Here is a 21,375-nt window from a genome sequence, read left to right on the forward strand (position 1 = left end):
GGATGATTTTTTGACTGATTGTTTTGTTGCAAAACCAAATTGATATGTTTTGCTATTAAGTAATTATATGGCATTTATTTTCTATCGGAAAGAGGACCTGACCCTTGGATGATTGATTATTTTTTCTAAATTTTTTCTTCCCTATCATAAATGTGTCCATTAGCAATATGCCAGGACCTTTGAAATAACGCATTTCATCAGGGAGAAAAAGACTTAATAACGAAAAGATTAGGTGTTTTCAAAATGTCAATTATCATCATAAGTTTTCACTTAATATTTCTTGATTATTTGCCTTTAAGATCTCTCTGCCCACCACCCTCTGCCCCAAACACCCTCCCCCACCCCAACACACAATTTTGGCCATATGTGACCATACACATTGACATGTACCCTCATTTCTGTAACTTTGGAGCAACCAAGTATCTATAAAAATAACAACAATTTAAAAATATTTTTAAAAGAACAGTCATTTTGTGTGCTAAAATTGCTGCCATGTAACAAATCCTGGGTACCTTGTAGGAGTGATTCCTGGTTTACCTCATTGTTTTCAAACAGCCCTGAAGTTGAGGATCACTAGCTTTTTTCCAGCGCACACCAAATTATTCCTTATGTGGAATCATCCACTGCCATATTTGTTTCACAATAGGATCGAGGCTTCCAATTGTCCTCTACTCTGCTGTTTTTGAAACAAACTAGCAAACACTGTTGCATTTCTAAGAAATTTTTATTGCTCATACCTATATGAAAAAAAGGGTTTTATAACAATACCTTTCCATGAGAAGATCACAAAAATTTATTTTAACCCACTGAGCCACCCAGGCGCCCCAACAAAAATTTATTTTAAAAAGCACTAAATGCACTTACTCTAGCTCCTAAGCCCATCATCTCATGGTTTGGAGCCCCAAACCCTCCTTAGATATTCTCAAGGGGTTCTCAAGGTTTCTTCAAGGGAATTACCCGGGATGACCACCCGTGTCTGGCAGGTTCCTTAATCAAGTTGAGGGCCCTCAGCTTCTTAGACACATCCACTCTGCCTATGTTCTAATCTTCCTAGTTATGGCCCCAGATGGCCCTCAAGGTTACCATCTGCAGTGTACTAATGCTTTATCATCTCCTGAGGACTTGAGATCTGCCCTGATTTCCTGGTGCTTCACATGAGATCACCAAAAGCTCTCCCTTTGGACTTCACACCATTCTGCACTATATTGACAGTCATTCTTTCTTTTTCTTCAGTTCCTTCTCTTTAACTCTGATCTCTAGAACTCCTGTCGTCTTTGAATATGTCCCTCCGTTCCTATTTGATTTGCTAAAAAGGTGTTCCATAAGAAGCTGTTAAACCCTGTTGAGTCATTCACTCTGGTGTTTTCTTAGTGAAATGTACTATTCCAAGACCTGAATCTTCAAGAGATACTTGTCTCTTCCTCTTTTAAACTTCATGCTTCGTTGGACCCCAGATTGATTTTTCTCCTTTGAACCAGAGTGATAACCATAGTTCTCAAAATAGAAGTGATCAATACATCTTGAATCTACTGAGGTACCACATCCTCGGTTTCTTTGAACTCCTCTTTAGCTTCTTCTCCCTTCCTGGTCTCCTCATCCAATTTAAATCCTACCATTGTAGTTCTATGTACAGAGAATATTGAGAGAATAATACATTTCATTAACTGCATGAAGAGAATTGTTTCTAGTTGCTCATATAGCAAGGCCATTTTAAATGCTAACCACAGATATCAAATGTTCTTTGGGATGTTCTTGACTATGAGTCCCACTCATCTTTTTTTTGACAATTTCAAGAGAGCACAAAAGATTGTAAGAACATTCATATAGTAAGGTAAGTTTAGTGATTGTATTTTTTTGGTATAACTTCCTTTTAAAATAATGTTCAATTCCAAACTTAGCAGTGGGATGTGTCTTTTCTATAAATAGGATTTTGAGGTATTTGGAGTCTCAGACAATATATTTGGCATCACTCTACCTTGATATACATTAAATACTTAAAAAAATCATAAAGAGCTCTCTAAATATGGATTCCCTTTTCTTTTTCCTCACGTATAGACAAACTTAAAATTTACCCCAGAATAATTTAAGTAAAAGAGGATGAATAAGCCTTCATATTACCAGCTTATACACTTCACTTAGATAAATGTTTCTAAACTCTCCTTTCTTACTCAAGACAACTTATTTTCCAAAATGGGTTAGCCTTAGGTTTGCTAAGCTTTCATTGCTTTTTTTCTTAAAAAACAAGAAATGAACTATCTCCTAAGAGAAAGTAAAAAATAATCATGTACTGATTTCCTATTTATTTTCCACTTAAATATTAAACTTGAATTTAATGTTCTTGGGAGTGAAGTCTATGTGCTTTGAATAATTTGTAGAATTCTCTTCTGCCATCATAAAGGAGCTCCTCTTAGCTCACTGACAGTCAAGGAATGGGCATGGCTTGAAGATAGAAATATCTCTCTAGATGTCTTCTGTTTCTGTGTGGTTGGTGAGGAGCAGGAAGTACTTCTAGGACTGAAAATACATGTTCTCCTTTGCCTCTGAAGGTGGTAAAGTCAGGACGAAGAATCACAGAGTTCCAGGACTTCAAAGGACCATCTATCAGGGAGATGAGTTTCTCCTTCTAGGCTCTGGTTATGATGGCTGAAATGTCTTCTTTTAAGTTCAGGTTTGTTTCTTGCTTTAAACAAAAGAATCTCTAGGTTTGTTTCTTTCTTGAAATTGTGGTTGTCAATGCACTTCTTCCAGTCGTGCAGTGTTATTACAATAACTTCACAAAATAAAGAGTGAACTTGGATTATCTGGTCAAATTCTGATTTGTCATCAAACAGGAGAGATAATTAAGAAAGCAGAGGTGTTATGCAGCATAATTAGCTTGCTCTAGCAGGTCATAATAATATAATGTGCAGCCACCAAATGTATTACCTTGTGTTTTCAAATCAACAAAATAGGTGACTTCCTGGCTTCAAGTCCCCAGCTTTTCCTTTTACTCTTCCTGTAGGCTGTGAACCTGCCGTTTTGTCTCTCTGGATTCAATTTTGTTACCTATAAAATGAAGGACTGTGCTCTCCAGGAGAAAAAGTGCATGCCAACTCTGATCAGTAGCATCTGTCAGGAATTCTGGGTTAAGTAGAATGCTGAGGCCATATCCAAGTAGGAAGTAATGCTATGATCTGTCTTTGGTAGAGAAATATATTTGGCTCGCTCAGACAGAATGACATCTAAAGCCCTTTTCAACTGCAGCATTCATGAGACTAAGTTTATTGATCACCAATTAACAATGGTTTGCAACCACTTTCCAACTGACATTTAAGAAAAAAACAGGACAAAACAAAAATGTGACCATTATATGGAAAATCAAGATGTTTAACAAAATAGTTTCAGTAAGTGGCTTTGGTTGGGAGAAAGAGAGAAAGAAAAAATCACCTTTTTGCTTTTTGTAGAAAAAGACGTGAATCGTGGTTTGTCTTCCACCTCACATAAAGCACAGTGCCCTTGCCTCTTAGAGGAATGAAGTTTAAAAAGGCAATGTAATGCCTTCCTTGTGATGAATTCTACGGCCTAGGCAAGGTCTGCGAAATAGAAGCGGTCACTGGCCGCTGCCAAATGAATGGCCTACAGCACTTTGATGTTGAGTAAACTCAAAGGTGAAGGGGAGACTGCTGAGAAAAGCTTCCGATTCAACACCAAGATTTATAAAGCGGGATGGGTAAAACACCAGGTAAATCTCAGTGAGGAAAAACAACCCAACAGGTTGTGTGCTTGGCTGGAGACTGATGTCCCTCAGAATATTCTTCTCCAGCAATTATCAGGTTTAGTAATTAAATTTTAACTTGACTATAGAAATGACACATTAAAAAATAGGTTGGGAAGGAAACCATAAATATGTCAGACTCTGAAAACCCTGAAATGAATTCTCTCAATGCAGAGATAGCAGATGAGATTCATCTCTTATAACCCATTCTGATTAACTGGTAGCAGCTTCTCAGAGTGCTGTGGATACCAGGGCCCTGAGCCTCAGAAGGAGCTTGCAGCTGTTAAGGCTATAAAATATAAGAAAAGGATTATTTTTTCCTGGAAGAACTTACAATTTTTAATGACCAGGGGTGATCATATAGTAAAAGAAGTTTAGGAATTATATTTTTAATGTAACTTTCTTTGCAAATAATATTCCCATTCTTAACATTAAGATTAGCATAAGGATTCTTAATATAAAGAGGATTTTGAAGAATGGAAGTATCTTGGTGCTTGGCGAAAGTTTGGTCTTCGAAGCTATACCAGATAAATGACTGTTCAGTATTATCTTTCATCTTAAACATTTTTAAAAACCTTCTCCATCATTTTTACCCCCAACTCTTTTTTCTGGATAATACTTACTCTCAAGGCAATACTATGAAGAGTTGAGAAATAGGCATCCTCTTACTTAAGTAATTTACACTCAGTTAAAGCACCCTTGTTATGCTTCCCATTGAACAGCTTATCTCTTAAAACTCTCTGAACATGAGAGGCAAATTAACAAAATTGAAATGCTTTTAGAAATAGGCTTTAATTTCTTATTAATAAATTACTTATTAATTATAGTGCATTATAAAATTCTTAGGCCGATTTAGCTATTGCCAAGGGTAATAGATCACTTAATCAATACATCTCTTTGTTTAAATTATGCAGTATATTTCCCACACAGCAAATATGTAAGACATTATTTTACACAACACATTAAATCCATTCATTTTGATTTGACAGTTCATGTTTACATAATGTATGGGCTGAATTAAGACTTTCTATGGTACACTTATTTATTTCTAAACGCATTTAATACATGGAGTTTATGCTGCCATCTCAAGTAATGGCTATGTCCCAATTATAGCCAGATCATCTATTCAGAATGACTGCATCAGCTAAGGACCAGGAAATACGCCACAAAAGGGTCTTCGGGTGGCCGCAATCGATGCGGCAAACGCAGGCTCCTGTTTTTCACATCTAGCAGAGCCCCGTGTGCGTTAAGACAGAACAAATGTGTTCTTACTTTAACACGCAACGCCACCTCATTTGGTAGTCTGGTTTCTAAACCTGCAGCAGATTAATAGCAGCAAATTAGAAGGGATAGAGAAGCTGCTATAGGAAACATACTGATAGCAATGAGAAATGACAGCTGACAAGTTGTCTACAGATGAGAAAACAGAAAATCTATAAAACACACAACCTTAAAAAGCATTAGCAGACTGGGACCCGCTGGCCGAGGTGTGTGATCAGTAAACGACAATGCAACCCAACGGTCTGAAAGGGCGTCGTTATATAATAGAGCAGAGTGCAGTAATTGCTATGCCAAATGATGGTCCTCTACCATCATGGAAAAGGATTGATTCACTACTTGAGATGACTCAGCTCCCTGGAATGTTTCCTTCTTGGTTCGGGGGGCAGGGGGTTCATGGTAAAGTGAGGATTTACTGTCTTAAACCTTAAAAATTAGCAGGTGATCATATAAATGGATCTTTTGGAATGATTAATTTGTTGACAAAGCATCTATGAGAGAGACATGCACATAATAGGTACCTAACGGAGCCCACCCGGACGGGCCCCGGACGGGAATACCGATGCTACTTTATGACTTTCTTCTCAAAGAGTTCTGTGGAGAGACAGCTTTGAGATTTAAATCTAGCTGGAACTTGCAGGGTCTCACACTCAGCAGCTAGTTTCTTTGACAACCATGTACTCGTTTTTGGTGATGCAGGAAAAGGTCTGGTGAGTGTTCTCTGGACTTTTTTTGTACAGAAGGGACTTGGTACGTGCCTGTGCACACGTCAATGCCATTAAAAATAATCATTGTGATAACTGTGAAGTTATATGCTATAAATTCATTAGCAATGCACCACCATAATCCTTTCAAAATTTAATGTTTACTAAATACGTCCAAATTTGCTTTTGTTTTTAAGTAATTGTAAATAAGCACTCAAACGCACACGCTCATCACGATGTGGGTCCCTTAGGAGAAAATTTCAAATGGACTATTAATAAAGGAAGACAGGATGCTATTTAGCTAGCATGAGGTCCCACTTTATTGCTACTGCTATCTCTGTCTGTTACTAGATTCTTGGCTCTCTGCTGTCACATAATTGTTGAAATGGACTGGAGTTTTCTGCACCTCATGACTAAAACATACAAAGAATAGTTTTCATCAAGTTTTTGGTGGCATGATAATGAAGGACATTGAACTACGTTAGGGAGGATGACATAATCACTCTGGCCACTTGCCCATATACCCTTTTGCTCTTCTCAGATATGTAATTTTTCCCTAAAAAAAAAAAAATCTGTTATTTATGACTACCTGTCTTCAGTTTTTAATCTTTGCAAATCTAGCTACCCTCACTGTTTGAAGATGGTGTTTTTGACCCCCTGGGGGTTGGACTTTTGGTTTAATTGTTTTTCCCATTAATGGTGATGGATTTGCACAGGATTTAGCCACACACTGGTTTCCAGTTTCATTTGTATCCAGTGGCATGTGTTTGCAGAGGTAATGGATTTGCAGCTGTAGACAATTGCAAAACCATGCGATACACAGAGAGACCAGACCCTGTGACCTTAGCTTGATTAGCCTGACACTGTACACATGTATATTTCAGAGATGATTGGATTTTAGTACTGCGGCATTTTTAGAGTTTAAATTTGATTGTCAAGATTTGCTTTTAAGGAAGACAATGTGCTTCAAGCTTTCTGTTTGGGAGAACTACTTAGATACATGTGAGTGCAACACGTGTTAGCCAAGTAATCGCAATTGTTGCTGTTGGTGCAGACCATACCAGCATTGTTGATACAGTTCATGTTTAGAACAAGAGCCTGTAACTTCGAATCCTGTGTCATTTGTTGTTTGCAAAAGGAAGCGAGGTGTAAATACTGCCCAAATAGCCTCTGTTGAAGAGTGATTTGTTTTGCAAGTAACAAATGGGGAAGGTAAAGGCAAAGGGTACTTCTCTAAAATGTTGTGTGGGTGCCCATAATTTAAACTGATGCTACAGAAATGAAGTATTATTTTCACAAACAAAACATAGTGGCTTAGTCATTTTCCATTTCCCGATGATGAATGTGCCATACGTCCATATCATGTTTTTCTCAAAGGGAATGGCATACTATACTTAAAGAGAAGCAGGCTTTACTGTGGAGTTGCCAAGGTAACTGACCAGCAAGGATGCAGCTCGCAGATTGCAAAAAGGCAATTGAGTACATGTGAATAAAGAAATGTGCGTGTCATCTTAAAACCCAGGAGGGCCACAGAAAATTGTGGTTTGGCTCTGCAGATCACAGAAAGGTGTTTTATTTTTTATTTTTTTTTTTTACTTTTACTTTTTATGAAAGCAGAAATGGAGATGTTCTGTACTAGTCCTTGAAGTGAGGTGATAGGCAGGGGTAGGTACCCTTTTAGGCCTTGCCAAGGGCTATATAGAAAACAGAATCCTTTTAATACTGCTTCATATGAACAACCTTTCTTTGGCTTTATAAGCTAGCTTTTACTACCTTATGGCAGCAAAAACTAAGGCAGACTGTTAGGAGTTTATAATGTAAATGGAGGATGATAACCCCTAAACAGCTACACACATGTGAGAATTAATTCAAGTTATAAAACTGAAATTTAAGTGAAGTATTACACACACACACACACACACACACACACACACACACAGAGTCCACAAACATAACACCTATGTTTACCTCTGCAGTGCTTTTTAACTAGAAGGTATTCATCCATTCAAAAGGCATCAATAAAAGTATCCAGCTATGTCAGACACCTTCTAGGTGCCAAGAAAAAAAACAAAGGTAAAAAAAATTCAGTGCTGGACTTCAAGGTGTTTTAATCTCTAGAAAGAATAAGTTAGATAGGGGCGCCTGGGTGGCTCAGTGGGTTAAGCCTCTGCCTTTGGCTCAGGTCATGGCTCAGGTCATGATCTCAGGGTCCTGGGATCAAGCCTGGCACTGCATCGGGGCTCTCTGCTCAGCAGGGAGCCTGCTTCCCCCACCTCTCTGCCTGCTTCTCTGCCTTCTTGTGATCTCTGTCTGTCAAATAAATAAATAAAACGTCTTAAAAAAAAAAAAAAGAATAAGTTAGATAAACTCTGAAGAGATTCCTTTAGATTATTCAAAATGCTCCTGTGCTTTGAAATGTAGGATTGTGATGGGAATTTAAATGCCTTTACATTTAGAATGAAGTAACTTTTCAGTAGAGGTTCACAAAGCTCTGTAATTTGACTCTTCTTACCAGTTTTTCTCCTTTTACCTTAATTATACCCCAGGATCACTGACTTAATTTTTTTCCTTGAAAGGTACCCTGTTATCCCACAGTTGTATATTGTACAAGTTTTCACTGCTGAAATACCCGAATCCTCATCTATGAGTTTCACAGTCTTGCTAGTATTTTAGGTGCCATGTCAAATCTACTTCTTACGTAAATCTTTTCCAGATCTTCTCCAGCTTCCATTGCTCCTCGACATCTTTCCAGGTATTGCCAGAGGAGTTTAGACCTCAGGGATCCTACCTAGTTAGGTAGGCGTTGGTCTCCTAAGCCAGAAGGAAGGCAGGGACTGAGTGTCCTTCTCCAGAGAGAATGTGCCACATTCTCCACAGCACCTAGCACTCAGGGGACGTTGTGGAGCTCAACAGGAGAAAAAAAATCTCAAATTCTCATCGTCACTGTTTTTTTGTGATTTGTTCATTCTTGTTCTTTGGAATGGGACCATTTCCACAGGTGAGTAAAGGTGTTCTTGGGGAGACGAAGCTGGGTCCTCTAAATGCCTTGTACAGACTACTTAGGAAAACTAGCAAAGCAGGTCAAGAAAGGAGTCCTCTCTCTACATACCTAGTTGAAACATAACTTGCAGCTTCCTTCCGTCTGTTACACAGCCTTTGAAGCTGTGTTTTTAATAGCAAAGCTATGGATGCATGAAACTACAAGCCAAATATTTTAGTTCAGTTCCCCGTTTTTGGCAGCCATCCACAGAATGGCGGGGACAAGTTTTCACAGATAAAGAAACATTTTGTGGGAGTTCCTATTTTTATGCTGAAAAACTTACTGTCAGTGATCCTGCTATCTAGGGCTTTTAGTTAATTGTGAGCCTAGGGTGAGCAACCTTGAAGTTCTCAAAGTTAATTACTACATTTACAAATCCGTTAGTGACTTAAGAAAAAAGAACTGACCTGATAAGATTTATCTATTTAAAAATTGCAACCACTAGCCAACCAGGAAGATAGAAAAACTGAACAAGATTATAGAGGTGACAAGTATAATGGCAGTAATGTTTTGGTGGAGATGATGATACCACAGAAAAAACAATATGTGGGAACTGATCAAACCAATTTAGCCATTTAAGTGTACACACATCACATATGTTAAGCAATCAGCAAATCATGAAATCTGCCCCATTTCATTTAATAAAATTACTTACCCTGAACTTTATTATCCTGAATGTTTTTGTTTATTTAGAATATAGCGTATTAGAATAGATTATATCGTGTGAATTATGAAATGTCAAGATCAGGTAAAATGGAATAGAGGAGAGATACGAGGAGAGATACAAATAATAATACAGAAAACATATCCAATGCATTTTTATAAGTGTATACGAAAGTCACCTTACGTATACTGATGGTACTATATAATACCATAGTCTGATGTGCTATGTCTAGTGAATAGTTAATACAGTTTAGATTCTTGCCATTTAAAAATTACTCTTCAGACTTCACTTTGAAAAAAGGAAAAAGAGAAACTGTAGTAATTATGTAGTTTGTCAGTTCTCATGATATATTTTGTTGGTAATAATGTCCATAAAAAGAAATTACTGAAAAAATATTACGAATGTCTTCATTATTTAATAACAATTTAAATCATTAAATGTGCCTAATTTTGTTTACATAATATTTGAAAGTCTCTAAACACACCATGTTGAACGAGTTGTTCCATGTTTTGTCCTGAAATCACTTCCCTTTAAAACAAACTTTTAACAATATCTTGCATGTTGCTTTAGTTTTCCCAAAATTTCTAAAGAAGTGAAACCCTTCTTTAGTGTAAAAATTATTGAAAGTATATCTCATTATTTGTCTTTCTATCTTGTGTCTTCCCTCTTTGTTTTCAGTGTACACTATTTTCTCGAAGGTGCACTCTGATCGGAATGTATACCCGTCCGCAGGTGTCCTCTTTGTTCATGTTTTGGAAAGAGAGTATTTTAAGGGGGAATTTCCACCTTACCCCAAGCCTGGTATGTTCTCAGTGGGGAAAAAAAGTGGTTAATTTGCTAAATTTTTCTTTTTGTTTAGTGTCCATAATTTAGATGATTTTTGATCAAATATTATTAACATTATTTGAAATGGTCTGTATATGTGACAAATTGGTTGTTGTAGGTCATTTCTAATTTTAAGATTAGAAATTTAATTACAGAAGGAAATCATTTGTGAATTTTTAAAAAAATGCTTATTTCTAGTTTTCCAGTGTTGAGTTTTGTGCATCTGACAAATGACCTACCTACCTATGTTTGCATAGAAATAATTATAGCTGTACAATTATTATTTTCTGTATTAAGACTTAGATTCTTACACAGTACATTAATTTTTGCAAGACCAAACACATGTTTTAGAAGAGAATGAAATATGGTATTAAAGAATTTTCAAGAAGGTTTTACAATATGAGATAATTTTATATAACTTCATAATAATATAATGGAGATTAATTTTCCTTCAAAATAATTCCAATTACGATGCTTTATTTAATTCACCATTGTTTTAAATTATGTTATGTTGGTTTATCACAAATGCCATCAAATTAATGAAGATATAGAAAGAATAGCAAGAAAAAAATGTTGTTATTATAACTCGTAAGTAGCAAAAAGGAATTTTCTGAAAATTGTAGCATAGAATTAATATAAATATTATTTTTGTAGATTATATGATGAATAACATACCTGAAAACAGTCATAGAAAATAGTTAACCATGTTCTCACCATCAGTAAGAAAAAGTAATCTTTTCAGCAGTTATTTAAAAAATGTTTTTTTATGTGGCAGTCTGTGTTTGCAAAACTATGTAGCTGAACCTTTTGAACAGTAGCTCCAACGTTTGGGAAGAAAATATGTAGGTAAGAGCATAGTTTCTGGAATCAGCTGAGATTAAATTCTAATTTCACCATTTGAGAAGTTACTTAACATGAAAAATTACATATCCCATTACTAAAATTAGGGCTAATAATAGTACCACTTTATAGGTGTGTTTGAAAATCAGGTGAAATTGTGTCTGTGGAGGCCAGGAACATTCTAACAAATGATGCTATTGTTACTGTTTCTTAGTTACAGTTCTTTTGGATTTAGCAACTCGTTCTCCAAAGTTTTAAAATTACATTATTTTTGTTTTGATGACCCTTTTATAATTTTGAGCTATCCCTTGAGATTAGCTCAACAGTGTCCAGAGTTTTATGAAAGAAAGTCTTCTCAAGAGAATGAATACATCAGCATGATTAAGGGATTTTCCCGAAGGATAGTTGTCTCATTGGCAGAACTTTCACACTCCTGTGTGACCAAAAAAAAGAAAGAAAGAAAGAAAGAAAGAAATAGAAGAAGAAAAGAAGACAAAATTTCCAAAGACATTGTAAGACCGTTTTCTTTGTTGCATGAGATTTCTAGGCAAACTAAATAACTAAAAAGATTTTTTTCTTTACTTGAGGCTCTAATCTAAATTCCCAGATGGATTTTTTTTTTTTTTTTGGTGTGTATTTAGTTTGCTACAAATGTAAGAAAAGATTTTAGAAATATTTTGATTGAAATGATGAAGGCAGTATGTGTAAAAGTAAATTTTATGTCTTAACTCTGTGCTTCTTATCTAGGTGAGATTAGTAATGATCCTATAACATTTAACACAAACTTAATGGGTTACCCAGACCGACCTGGATGGCTTCGATATATCCAAAGGACGCCATATAGTGATGGAGTCCTATATGGGTCTCCAACAGCTGAAAATGTGGGGAAACCAACAATAATTGAGGTAATTTAATTAGAAACAGCAGAATTATATTTTGGGGTTTTTGTCATTTTAGTTTCAAATGTTGAAATTAAAATTATATCACAGAGGTTTTTAGTATTTTGTGCACAGAAACATATTAGGTAACATTTGGAAATGTACCATTCCTTTCTGTTCATCTACAAAGGTCTTTGTTTTAGTTTTTATATATAAAAAAGAGCAATCTAAATTAGGGGAAACCATTTAAAGACATTTTGAAAAGGTAGATTATTATAATAAGAATTCCATTTAAGAAAATAAATACAAACTTAAAACACTTATTTGCTTTATATATTAATTTCACATTTTCATGTTCACTGAAATAAAGACTTTATACAGAGATCTGATGAGACTCTACCATGTGCTAGGTATTATGATAACTGTTGGTGGTAGAAAGATGAGTAAGAGGTGAGCCCTGCCATGAGTCTGGTCCAGTCATTGAAGCACTGGAATGGAAATCCATTGTTAGCCAACATCGTTATAACCATTCTAATTAGAAGATACTGTTTGATGCAGAATCGTAAAAGGGTAAATAGGAATTCACTTCACACGTAGAAGGAAGGCTGTCTTAGTCAGCAAAACAACACGTCAAAATCTTGGAGGTATGAACAAAACCACATGATCTCTAAGAACTCTAATTGTGGCTGGTAGGCAGGACACACCCCAGAGAGCAAAATAGAGGTGTTGATGTTGGTAGGGGTAGATCTTTGAGGGGTTTCTAAGCCATGCTGAGAGGTTTGACCTTTATTCTGGAGGGATGGTTGGTATTAGAATTCATCAGATTCTAGCCTAGCACCTAACATCTTACCTGGATGGTATTAGAAATTAGAAAACAATACTAATATTGAGCCTTTAATGGGAATTAATACGTTTTAAAAAATAAGTGGATATAAAATCTAGATGTGTTTCCTTGTCTATTCTACCCATCAAAATCAGAATTATAATGGTAGTTAATGGCAGGAGAGTCCTTTATACCCTAATGCCTACAGGAACTTAGATTCTAATTTAACTGATCAATTTCATAAAGGTTTAGTGGTAGTGAGCAGGGCAGCACTATAGGAACTATAAATGGAATTTCCAGGAGCTTGTACAGGTCCTGAGTGGTATGTTTTCTCCCTCATATAAATCCTTAAGGAATTACATGCATTGAGTTTTTCTCCAGAGTTTTAATCAGCCATAGATTTCCACGTCTGCCAAGAGAAGGTGTTTCTTCCTTTGAGTTGAAGTTTGTATTAACACGACTTTTCGATGATTTCTATTAATAAATCTGATTCCTTAAGACAATATATAGATACAGAAATAGAATATATAGACCCCTGCATCTATATAGATATAGAAAATATAGATAGAAGAAAGAAAGTTATATTGAGTTATTGTCAAAATAATTTTTAAAAATATTCAGTGAAGTTATATGTTATTTACCTGAAATAATAGCAAATGTCATTTTTTAAATGGGAAAACACAATTCTGTTTAAATTGAGGAGCAAAACAAGAATGAACCCCTCCACCACATCTGTTACAGAATATATTAGAAATCCTAGCCAGTGCAGTAAAGAAAGAAAAAAATATTAAATCTCTAAGTATTTAAGAAAAGAAGTAGAATAGTCAATGATACAAAGAGTCTACAGACTAATGAAATTTTAAGAAAGTCTAGCAGTCAGCTATAGGCTCAATATAAAAAATTTGGTTTTATTTCTGTACATGAAAAACAAGTATTGAGAAAATAAATGTTTTTAAAAGATACCATTTTTAATAACAAAATTATAAGGTACTAAGAATAAATCTAACAGAACGTATGAAAAGTTTGTATGGAGAGAGTCATAAAACGTAAGTGACACTAAGATTATATAAGTGAAAAGGTAGTCATCTCTTTAGGGATAGAAATACTCAAAATCATGAAGGCATCACTTCCCCCTAATTGATCTATAGATGTGATGCAATTCCAATAAAAATTGCAATAGGATTTTTCATGAAACTAGTGTCAACTAATTCTAAAATTTGTAAAGCTGATAAATGGCCAAGAAACAATCAAGCTACTTCTAAAGAAGAAAAAAAGGGGGAAAGGTTTCTTTCCTTTCCAGATATCAAGATTTACTGTAAATCTATAGTAATTATCATAAGGTTGTATTGATGCAGAGATAGACAAATTAACCAGTTGCTCAGATAGAGAGCCCAGAAACAGATATATCAACATAAGGAAGAACGGTGTATATCAGAAGCAATGATACCACAGATGATTACGGAAAAGGACATCTATTGAACGGTGCTCAGAGAACTGGTTTGCCCTAGGGCAGACGTAAAATTAGATTCTTAACTTCATAGGAAATGCAAAACTCAAGTCCAGATAGTTTAAGGATCTGAACATGAAAAGCAAAATTTTAAACCAGTATATAAAAATGGTGAAGAATATTTTTATGAGTTTGGGGTAGGGAAGTACTTCTTAAGTAATACCAACATATTTTTACTTGAGAAAAAAGATTGAGAAATTTTACTACATTAAACTTATCAATTGGCATTCATCAAAACAAACCATTTAATAAATAGACAACCTACAAACTGGGAGAAGTTATTTTAAAAGTATATAGCTGGCTAATGATGTGTATCTAAAATAGAAAAAAGGACTCCTATAATAAGACATGAAAATCAGAAACAAGACATGAACAGACATTTCACTAAAGACAAAAATGATCATAGGTAAAGACACTTACTCTCATCAGTAATGAAAAATGTTCAAATTAAGACCACAATGAGAATTTTACCCTTGGTAAAAAGTCATTGAGGGTGGATATGAGGATTGGATAAGTATTTTGGAAAACAGTATAGTGTTGAATATTTCACATAGCTGAATATCATTGTACCCTATGATTCAGCAGTCCCACTTCTAGGCATTTCCCCAAAAGAAACATTTACAAACGTCCTCTGAAGGCATGGACAATCATGCTTACTGAACAATGTTTGCATAGCAAAATGCTGGATATCCACAGAACAGTGGAGACCCAAAAGTCTCTCAGCACAAGAACAGATACAAAAATTCATCAGCAGAATATATTTTTTTAAAATGGGGCCTTTTCAAACAGTGAATTTTTAAAAATTTTTTCTTAGTAGAGTTGACACACAATGCTACATAGTTTCAGGTGTACAACATAGTGATTTGACAATTCTCTAGTCATGCTATACTCAGCACTAGTGAAGTACCATCTGTTTCCATACAACTCTATTACAAGTCATTGAATGTTTACAACAACAATGAATGTCAGCTTGCCCAACAACATAGATAAATGTTGTAAACATAATGTTGAATAAAAAAACAAATCCCAAAAGACTACACAGAGTTAAACATTTTTCTGGAGCTCAAAAAACAAACAAACTAAATAACGGATTATAAGCATACATGCATTTATAATAAGACTATATTTAAAATAAATGGGATGATAAGCATGAAACTCAAAATGGCTACTTCTGGTTGAAGAGAGGGATAGGAGAGACACACCTGGGTTGAGCCAGGATTCTCAGGGGCTTATGATGTTTTTGTACCGTACTACTAACATAATGTTATGAATATGTCAAATAATATGCTAAAAAGATAATGATGAAAATTTAGCATCTGTTTCATTTAATGTAAGTGGTGATTTATCTGTAAATAACATTTCTTTATTCATATATAGTAGCATATTTACAGTATTTAAAAATATTCTATTAATATAGTCAAAAAGAGTTTGGCATATCTTAAACTCATATTTAATCAGATAACACCCTGATTAATTTATTCAGTAGATATTTATTAAGCATATAAAATAGATCAGCCACTGTTCTAGAAATGAGGGATCAAAAAAATGTACATACATGATACCTCTATGCTATGAAGGGCTTCACATCGTCATGATATGTAAAATTTGATTGAGAATGTTACTGTATTTAAATATCTCATTAAATGTGATAGAAGGACTGCATTCTATTATAGCTGTTAAAATTAAATTTTAAATATAAATTCAGATAACAAAATTCTCTTCCTAATTTGTGAAACATACTTCGCCCTTTTTAGTAGCCCGTGACTTTAAAAAAACTAGAATTTATGAATTTATAATAATGAAATTTGTGATAATTATGACTAGACATAAAATCCTGCCACTATCTAGAAAATGTCTGATGTTTCTGAGTTTTAGCCATGAGATCATCTAACAAATAGTAGAAAATGGATACTTCTTAACTTTGAGAGTACGTTTAAATTTTCTGCAGGGCAAACCTTTAAAATGAGGAAGATTCTCAAGTCCTTTTTGCTTCGTTTCAGTTGCTTCTTGGGGAACAATAGTTCCTGATTTATTTTAATGACTAGTCTTAATTTTAGTGTTCTTGGTGACCTCGTTGATTATGTGTCCTAACAGATAGCAACAAGGAAGTCATTAAATTCAACAGAAATTTGACAAATTGTGGACAGAGAAATCCTTTTAACTTTGTGCAATAATATGCTTTTCAGAATATGTACTTTGAAATATTTGGAATATTTGAAATATTTGGAGCATTTCCAAATATTTATTTGTTTATTCCAAAATTCTGGTGTTTTATTTTTCCTTTCAAATCTTATTTCCGATAAGTGTGATTTCTTTCATTTAAGGCTCAGAGATGACACTGTAAAAATCTTTGATATTTATTTTTAAACGGGGAAGATTGTTCTTTTTTATTTGAGTCAGTTTTGTCCTGCTCTCTCGTCTCAGTGCTCACTCCAGCTGGAGTCACTGCCAGGAGGCTGGTGTTGGGACGCTGAGACTATTACATGGTCATTTGTTGTTTTTGAGGTACTGCAGACCTATCTGAGTGATTTAATATCTGTTATGAAGTTAATTATTCCTTAATTTTTGAAGCCATATCCTGTTGTTGGCCTTTGCTTTGTTTGTTGTTTGCAGTGACTGTTTCTGAGTTGACTTTGATGTAAGTTCATTGGCTCTGCAAATGTTTACTAATATTGGACTCTACAAAGGGATTGATTTGTGTTTTGGGGCATAAGCCTTATCGACTATGATCCTTACTGCTCTACTCCCATCCTAAGGGAGATAAGATTTCTAAGGGGTCATTCATGCATATTTTGACTGGATGGTGTGCAGTTTGGTACTGAATACAAGCAACACAGAAGATAAGCTTTTTTTTTAAAGGCGCTTCTTAGCATAATCCTCAAGCTCCATTGAAAAGTACGAAAATGTATTGTGTTTCTGTTTTGTTTTTGAAATCTTAGACTGGCAGCGGTAAGTAATTTCTAATGGTTTATCCATTTACTAATGACGCATCTGCATTGCTGCTAGCACTTAACGGTCTTCCGTAAAAGGGTCTTCCTGATTTTAACTTTTTGTTTGAGCATGTTAAATAGACTTGCCTAATTATTTATTTTCCCATAACATTGCTAAAAGCTCTGAGTTGTTCTTGCCTGGAGAAGGCACATTTTGTGAGTACATAAATAATGAAAATGGAAAGAACGACAATTTGTTTTCATTTTGTCCTTAATGAATTCTGTTTCCCAAATAACATTTCACTTCTTTAATATGATTTTCTTTTTCTAATAGATAACTGCCTACAATAGGCGTACCTTTGAGACTGCAAGGCATAATTTGATAATTAATATAATGTCAGCAGAAGGTAGGTATGGAAGATATGTGGCTGATTGTTTTCTTATTTGCAAGAAGTATTTCATTATATCTGTGCAAAATACAGTAAAGGGTTTTCAGGTACCACATACCTAATGTCACTAACAAAATGGTAATGTGTAGAAAAGAAACCCAAGCAATCTGTAACTGGTTATAAAATATCATGATGGGTGATGGCACTGAGAAGCTCAGACTAGAGAGCCAAGCGCATAGGCCACTTATCTCTGCAGGCTTTCATTTCATCTTCTGCAAAAGGAGAGTAAGACTAGCATTTCTATCCAAGTCTGGGGTAAGGAAGCAGTCCATGAGTTAAGGATTGAAATGTGCTTAACACAGGGTAGAGCACAGGGTGCACAATCAGTCCTTAGTAGCTAGTTTTATAATTTTATTTTGAAACGGATCATTGGTAGTGGTTTAACTCTTTGTGAGGACAGAGAGTTGTTGACGGAAATAAACTGGAATTTGGGTCACAGTCTCCTTCCTAAATAGCTAATCATGCATTGTCTGAGTCCATCAGCAATTTGCATTACATATACGCGAATGGTAAGTGATTCCCAAGGATTTGGAAGGTTATTATATTCCAAGAATCGTGCTCTCAAATAGTCTGATCTGATTTTGGCATTTGATTGGGAAAAATACATACTGCTAAAAACTTTGTAGTTAAAATTTATATATCACGGGATATGCCTCACTGCCCTAGATATCATTTCTGAGGGTAACAGAAGGAGAATGGACACAGCACTTTTACCCCCAAAATTAGTAAAACAATTATGCACCCTTAACAGGTAATTCAGAGTTCTATTTGCTAGTACAATTAAATGAGCGAACATGAAACATTTTATTAGGACCTACTAATTTGGAATTTGTGGTAGTTCAGTAAAGGTTGAGTTAAAAATTGCCTTTATACTATATGAAGGAAAGTAATTTCTATAGACTTGATACTGGACAACATAACCTGGTAGATTGCTTCAAGATTTCGAACCCTTTTACTTGAGTTTTTCCCCAGGTATTTTGACATTATCAATTGCAGACCACAAATATGCCATTTTAAAGTTTAAAGTGGCCTTCGTATATGAAAAGCAAGTCAAAAGGCCAGTTCTGTGGGCCTGGACAGAAGATTCTCTGTCCCCTTTTCTACTTCCCAAGGGCTTTTGGTAGGTATTCCTGCTTGGAACAGGAAGACTTTTGCCCCCACCTTCAATTGTAATTAGATGCTTGCATCTAGTATCCATAGTGGGATCCAGAGAGTGATACCACTAATGATCAGAATCATCACAAAACTCCCTTTCTTCTTAGGAGTTCCTCAGTGTAATGAAACAGTTACCTGACAGTACACTTGGATCACTAATGTCACCATTATGCTCCCAAGTGGGAGAGGGTCCCTATTCTCAGGTACAGGAGCCCCTACAGACAGAAGGACAGGTTGGTCTACAGTTTGAACTTCCTCCTCGAGTTGATCTCAGTTCTGGTAGATCCAGAATACAGAATACAGGTGTTTGATATGCAGGGACCAGTGTTGAAGCAGATACTAATGGAAGACTGCTAGACCTCTGCAGGATTGGAGGTTGGCTTTACAGGCTATTCATCTGCTTCTGGGATTCTGAAGGTGGGCTGGTCAGGGAGGAACACCAGATGGGATTTGGAAGCCTCTGCTTTTATCTCAAACAGAGCTGCCCTGCTGCCTTTCATATATGAGAACCAGTGAACCAGGTAGCATGCCTCTATCTGTGCTGGTCTGGATGGACCGTCTTCGGGCAGGAGAATGGACACATCTTTAAGCAGGGCCTACATGCACACCATTTTCCCCAGATGAGGGTAGGAAAAGAAACAGCAAGAGTGGCATTTCAGGATAATCATGCTCCGTCTGACTCCCTGCCCAGCTGTCTCCTGCTCTGGGAGACCTAATGGGAAATTAGTCATGTAGCATCACAGAGCACAAAGCTCTAGGAGAGGACATAGAGTGATTCTCTAAATTGGGTTGAGAGCCTCAGAGGCCTGCCACCAATTTGTTGGCCTACTGTTCCCTTGGCCCCTGTGATGTCCAAATATAGCAGGCATGGGATTTCCCCAAAGTTAGAAAGCTCCTATGACTCATCTTTGGAAGGGTTGGCAGTAGCGCTTGGCGCAGTAGACGGCCGGCAGCTGCTCGGCCCAGAGCCTCTAAGGGTGTGGCGGCAGTGGGTCTCAGAGAGGAGCCACGAAGCAGGGTCACATGGATTAGGAAAAACCAAGTAACAGTTCTCCAAAAAGGAGCATTGAAAATAGGAAAGCTGTTTTGCATGCTTCTTTAGAAAAGTGGGTATAAAAACACTGAGTGAAATGAATGGATATAGACTTCTAGCACACTCAAAACTATCTTTGGTATTATTTATAAATATTATTTATTGCCAGGAAACTGTTATTCATGACATATTTATGCATGGCTGTTTTTCAGTATGGAGAAAAATGTGGCATGATTAAGCTACTGTTTATCTATATAAAACAGGAAATGTATCTGTATAAAACAGGAAACTTATCTACATAAAATAGCATAAATATATCATATTTTAGAAGACTGCAGATGGGCCATACATCAAACAAATCTAACAAAATCACAAGCAGGATAAATGGCAGTGTAGAAGATGAAGGAAGAACCTTCTGTGATTAGAGTCATGAAAAAATCTTTAGGAAGAGACACCGCACTCCAGAAAACTCTCTTGAAAATTCTAAAGCCTGAACTTCTTCTCTTCCCTGACTTCAGCTCTGGCATCAGGCATCCTTTAGTATTAAGAAGGCTTCATAAGAAACAAGGTCATCATGACTTCAGTTATTTATTGTGTAATTTTTAGTTTTTACTTAATTATCGAATAAGAGTGTAATACTTTACAGATCTATGAGTTTTAAGGAACTACATCAGAGGATAAATATAAGCTTTAAATGTGTGTATAGTCCAGAAACAATTTCTTTTCCTTCTGAGGTAAACAACTTATTCATATTATTTATCATAATTGCTCAAGTTTACTATTTTATAGGTTCTTATTCTAGGCTGGGAGCTCCACTGAGCACTTTGTATACAGTCCCCTTTAGCTTAGATAAAAATCATCTGAGGCAAGTTCAAATGATGGTAAAATCCTGGGCCCCTCTACAGATTGGTTCCTCCTCTGAAAGTACAGGGCGAGTACCGACTCACCTTCGAGTTGTGAGTATTAAATGGGATGGTTCATCGCAATCCCTTTAGCTTGGCCCACCTCATGGTAAGTATTCTAAAAAAGGTAGCCTTTATTATTATGGAAATATTATTAAAGAAACAAAGCTATTCCTTAATAGAACAATCAGAATGTAGGAAATGATTTTTTTTTTTTAAATTAAAGAGTAACATTTGAGAAACTGAAATACAAATGAGCTTTGAACAATGCAGGGGTAGGTGTGCTGACCGTGAGCAGTTGAAAAATCTGTGTATAACTTTTAGTTCCCAAAAAACTTAACTACTAATAGATTACTGTTGACCAGAAGTCTTACCGATGATGACATAAATAAGTCTAATTTTGTATTTTACATGTATATTATATACTGTATTCTTGTAACAAAGTGAGCTAGAGAAAAGAAAATTTAAGAAAATCCTAAGAGAAGATACATTTATAGTACTGCATTATATTAAAAAAATCCACATATAGGCGGTTCCAACTCTGTTGCTCAAGGTTCAACTGTAAATTGTTTCTTTCCATCCTACTTTGTTAT

At 35.6% G+C, this 21,375-nt stretch overlaps 1 protein-coding gene across 3 annotated transcripts in view; it reads left to right on the plus strand.

Annotated features, from left to right (window-relative positions):
* Positions 1 to 21,375, plus strand: part of SGCE (sarcoglycan epsilon) — a 66,663-nt gene that overhangs the window by 16,145 nt on the left and 29,143 nt on the right. For all 3 annotated transcript variants that reach the window (XM_032305380.1, XM_032305379.1, XM_032305381.1), the window contains exons 2-4: positions 10,119 to 10,241; positions 11,853 to 12,010; positions 17,578 to 17,650. In XM_032305380.1, the coding sequence (XP_032161271.1) occupies positions 10,119 to 10,241; positions 11,853 to 12,010; positions 17,578 to 17,650 (354 nt within the window). The remainder of the gene's footprint in view (positions 1 to 10,118; positions 10,242 to 11,852; positions 12,011 to 17,577; positions 17,651 to 21,375) is intronic.

This window comes from Mustela erminea, chromosome 11, assembly GCF_009829155.1.
Source record: "Mustela erminea isolate mMusErm1 chromosome 11, mMusErm1.Pri, whole genome shotgun sequence".
Lineage (NCBI taxonomy): Eukaryota > Metazoa > Chordata > Mammalia > Carnivora > Mustelidae > Mustela > Mustela erminea.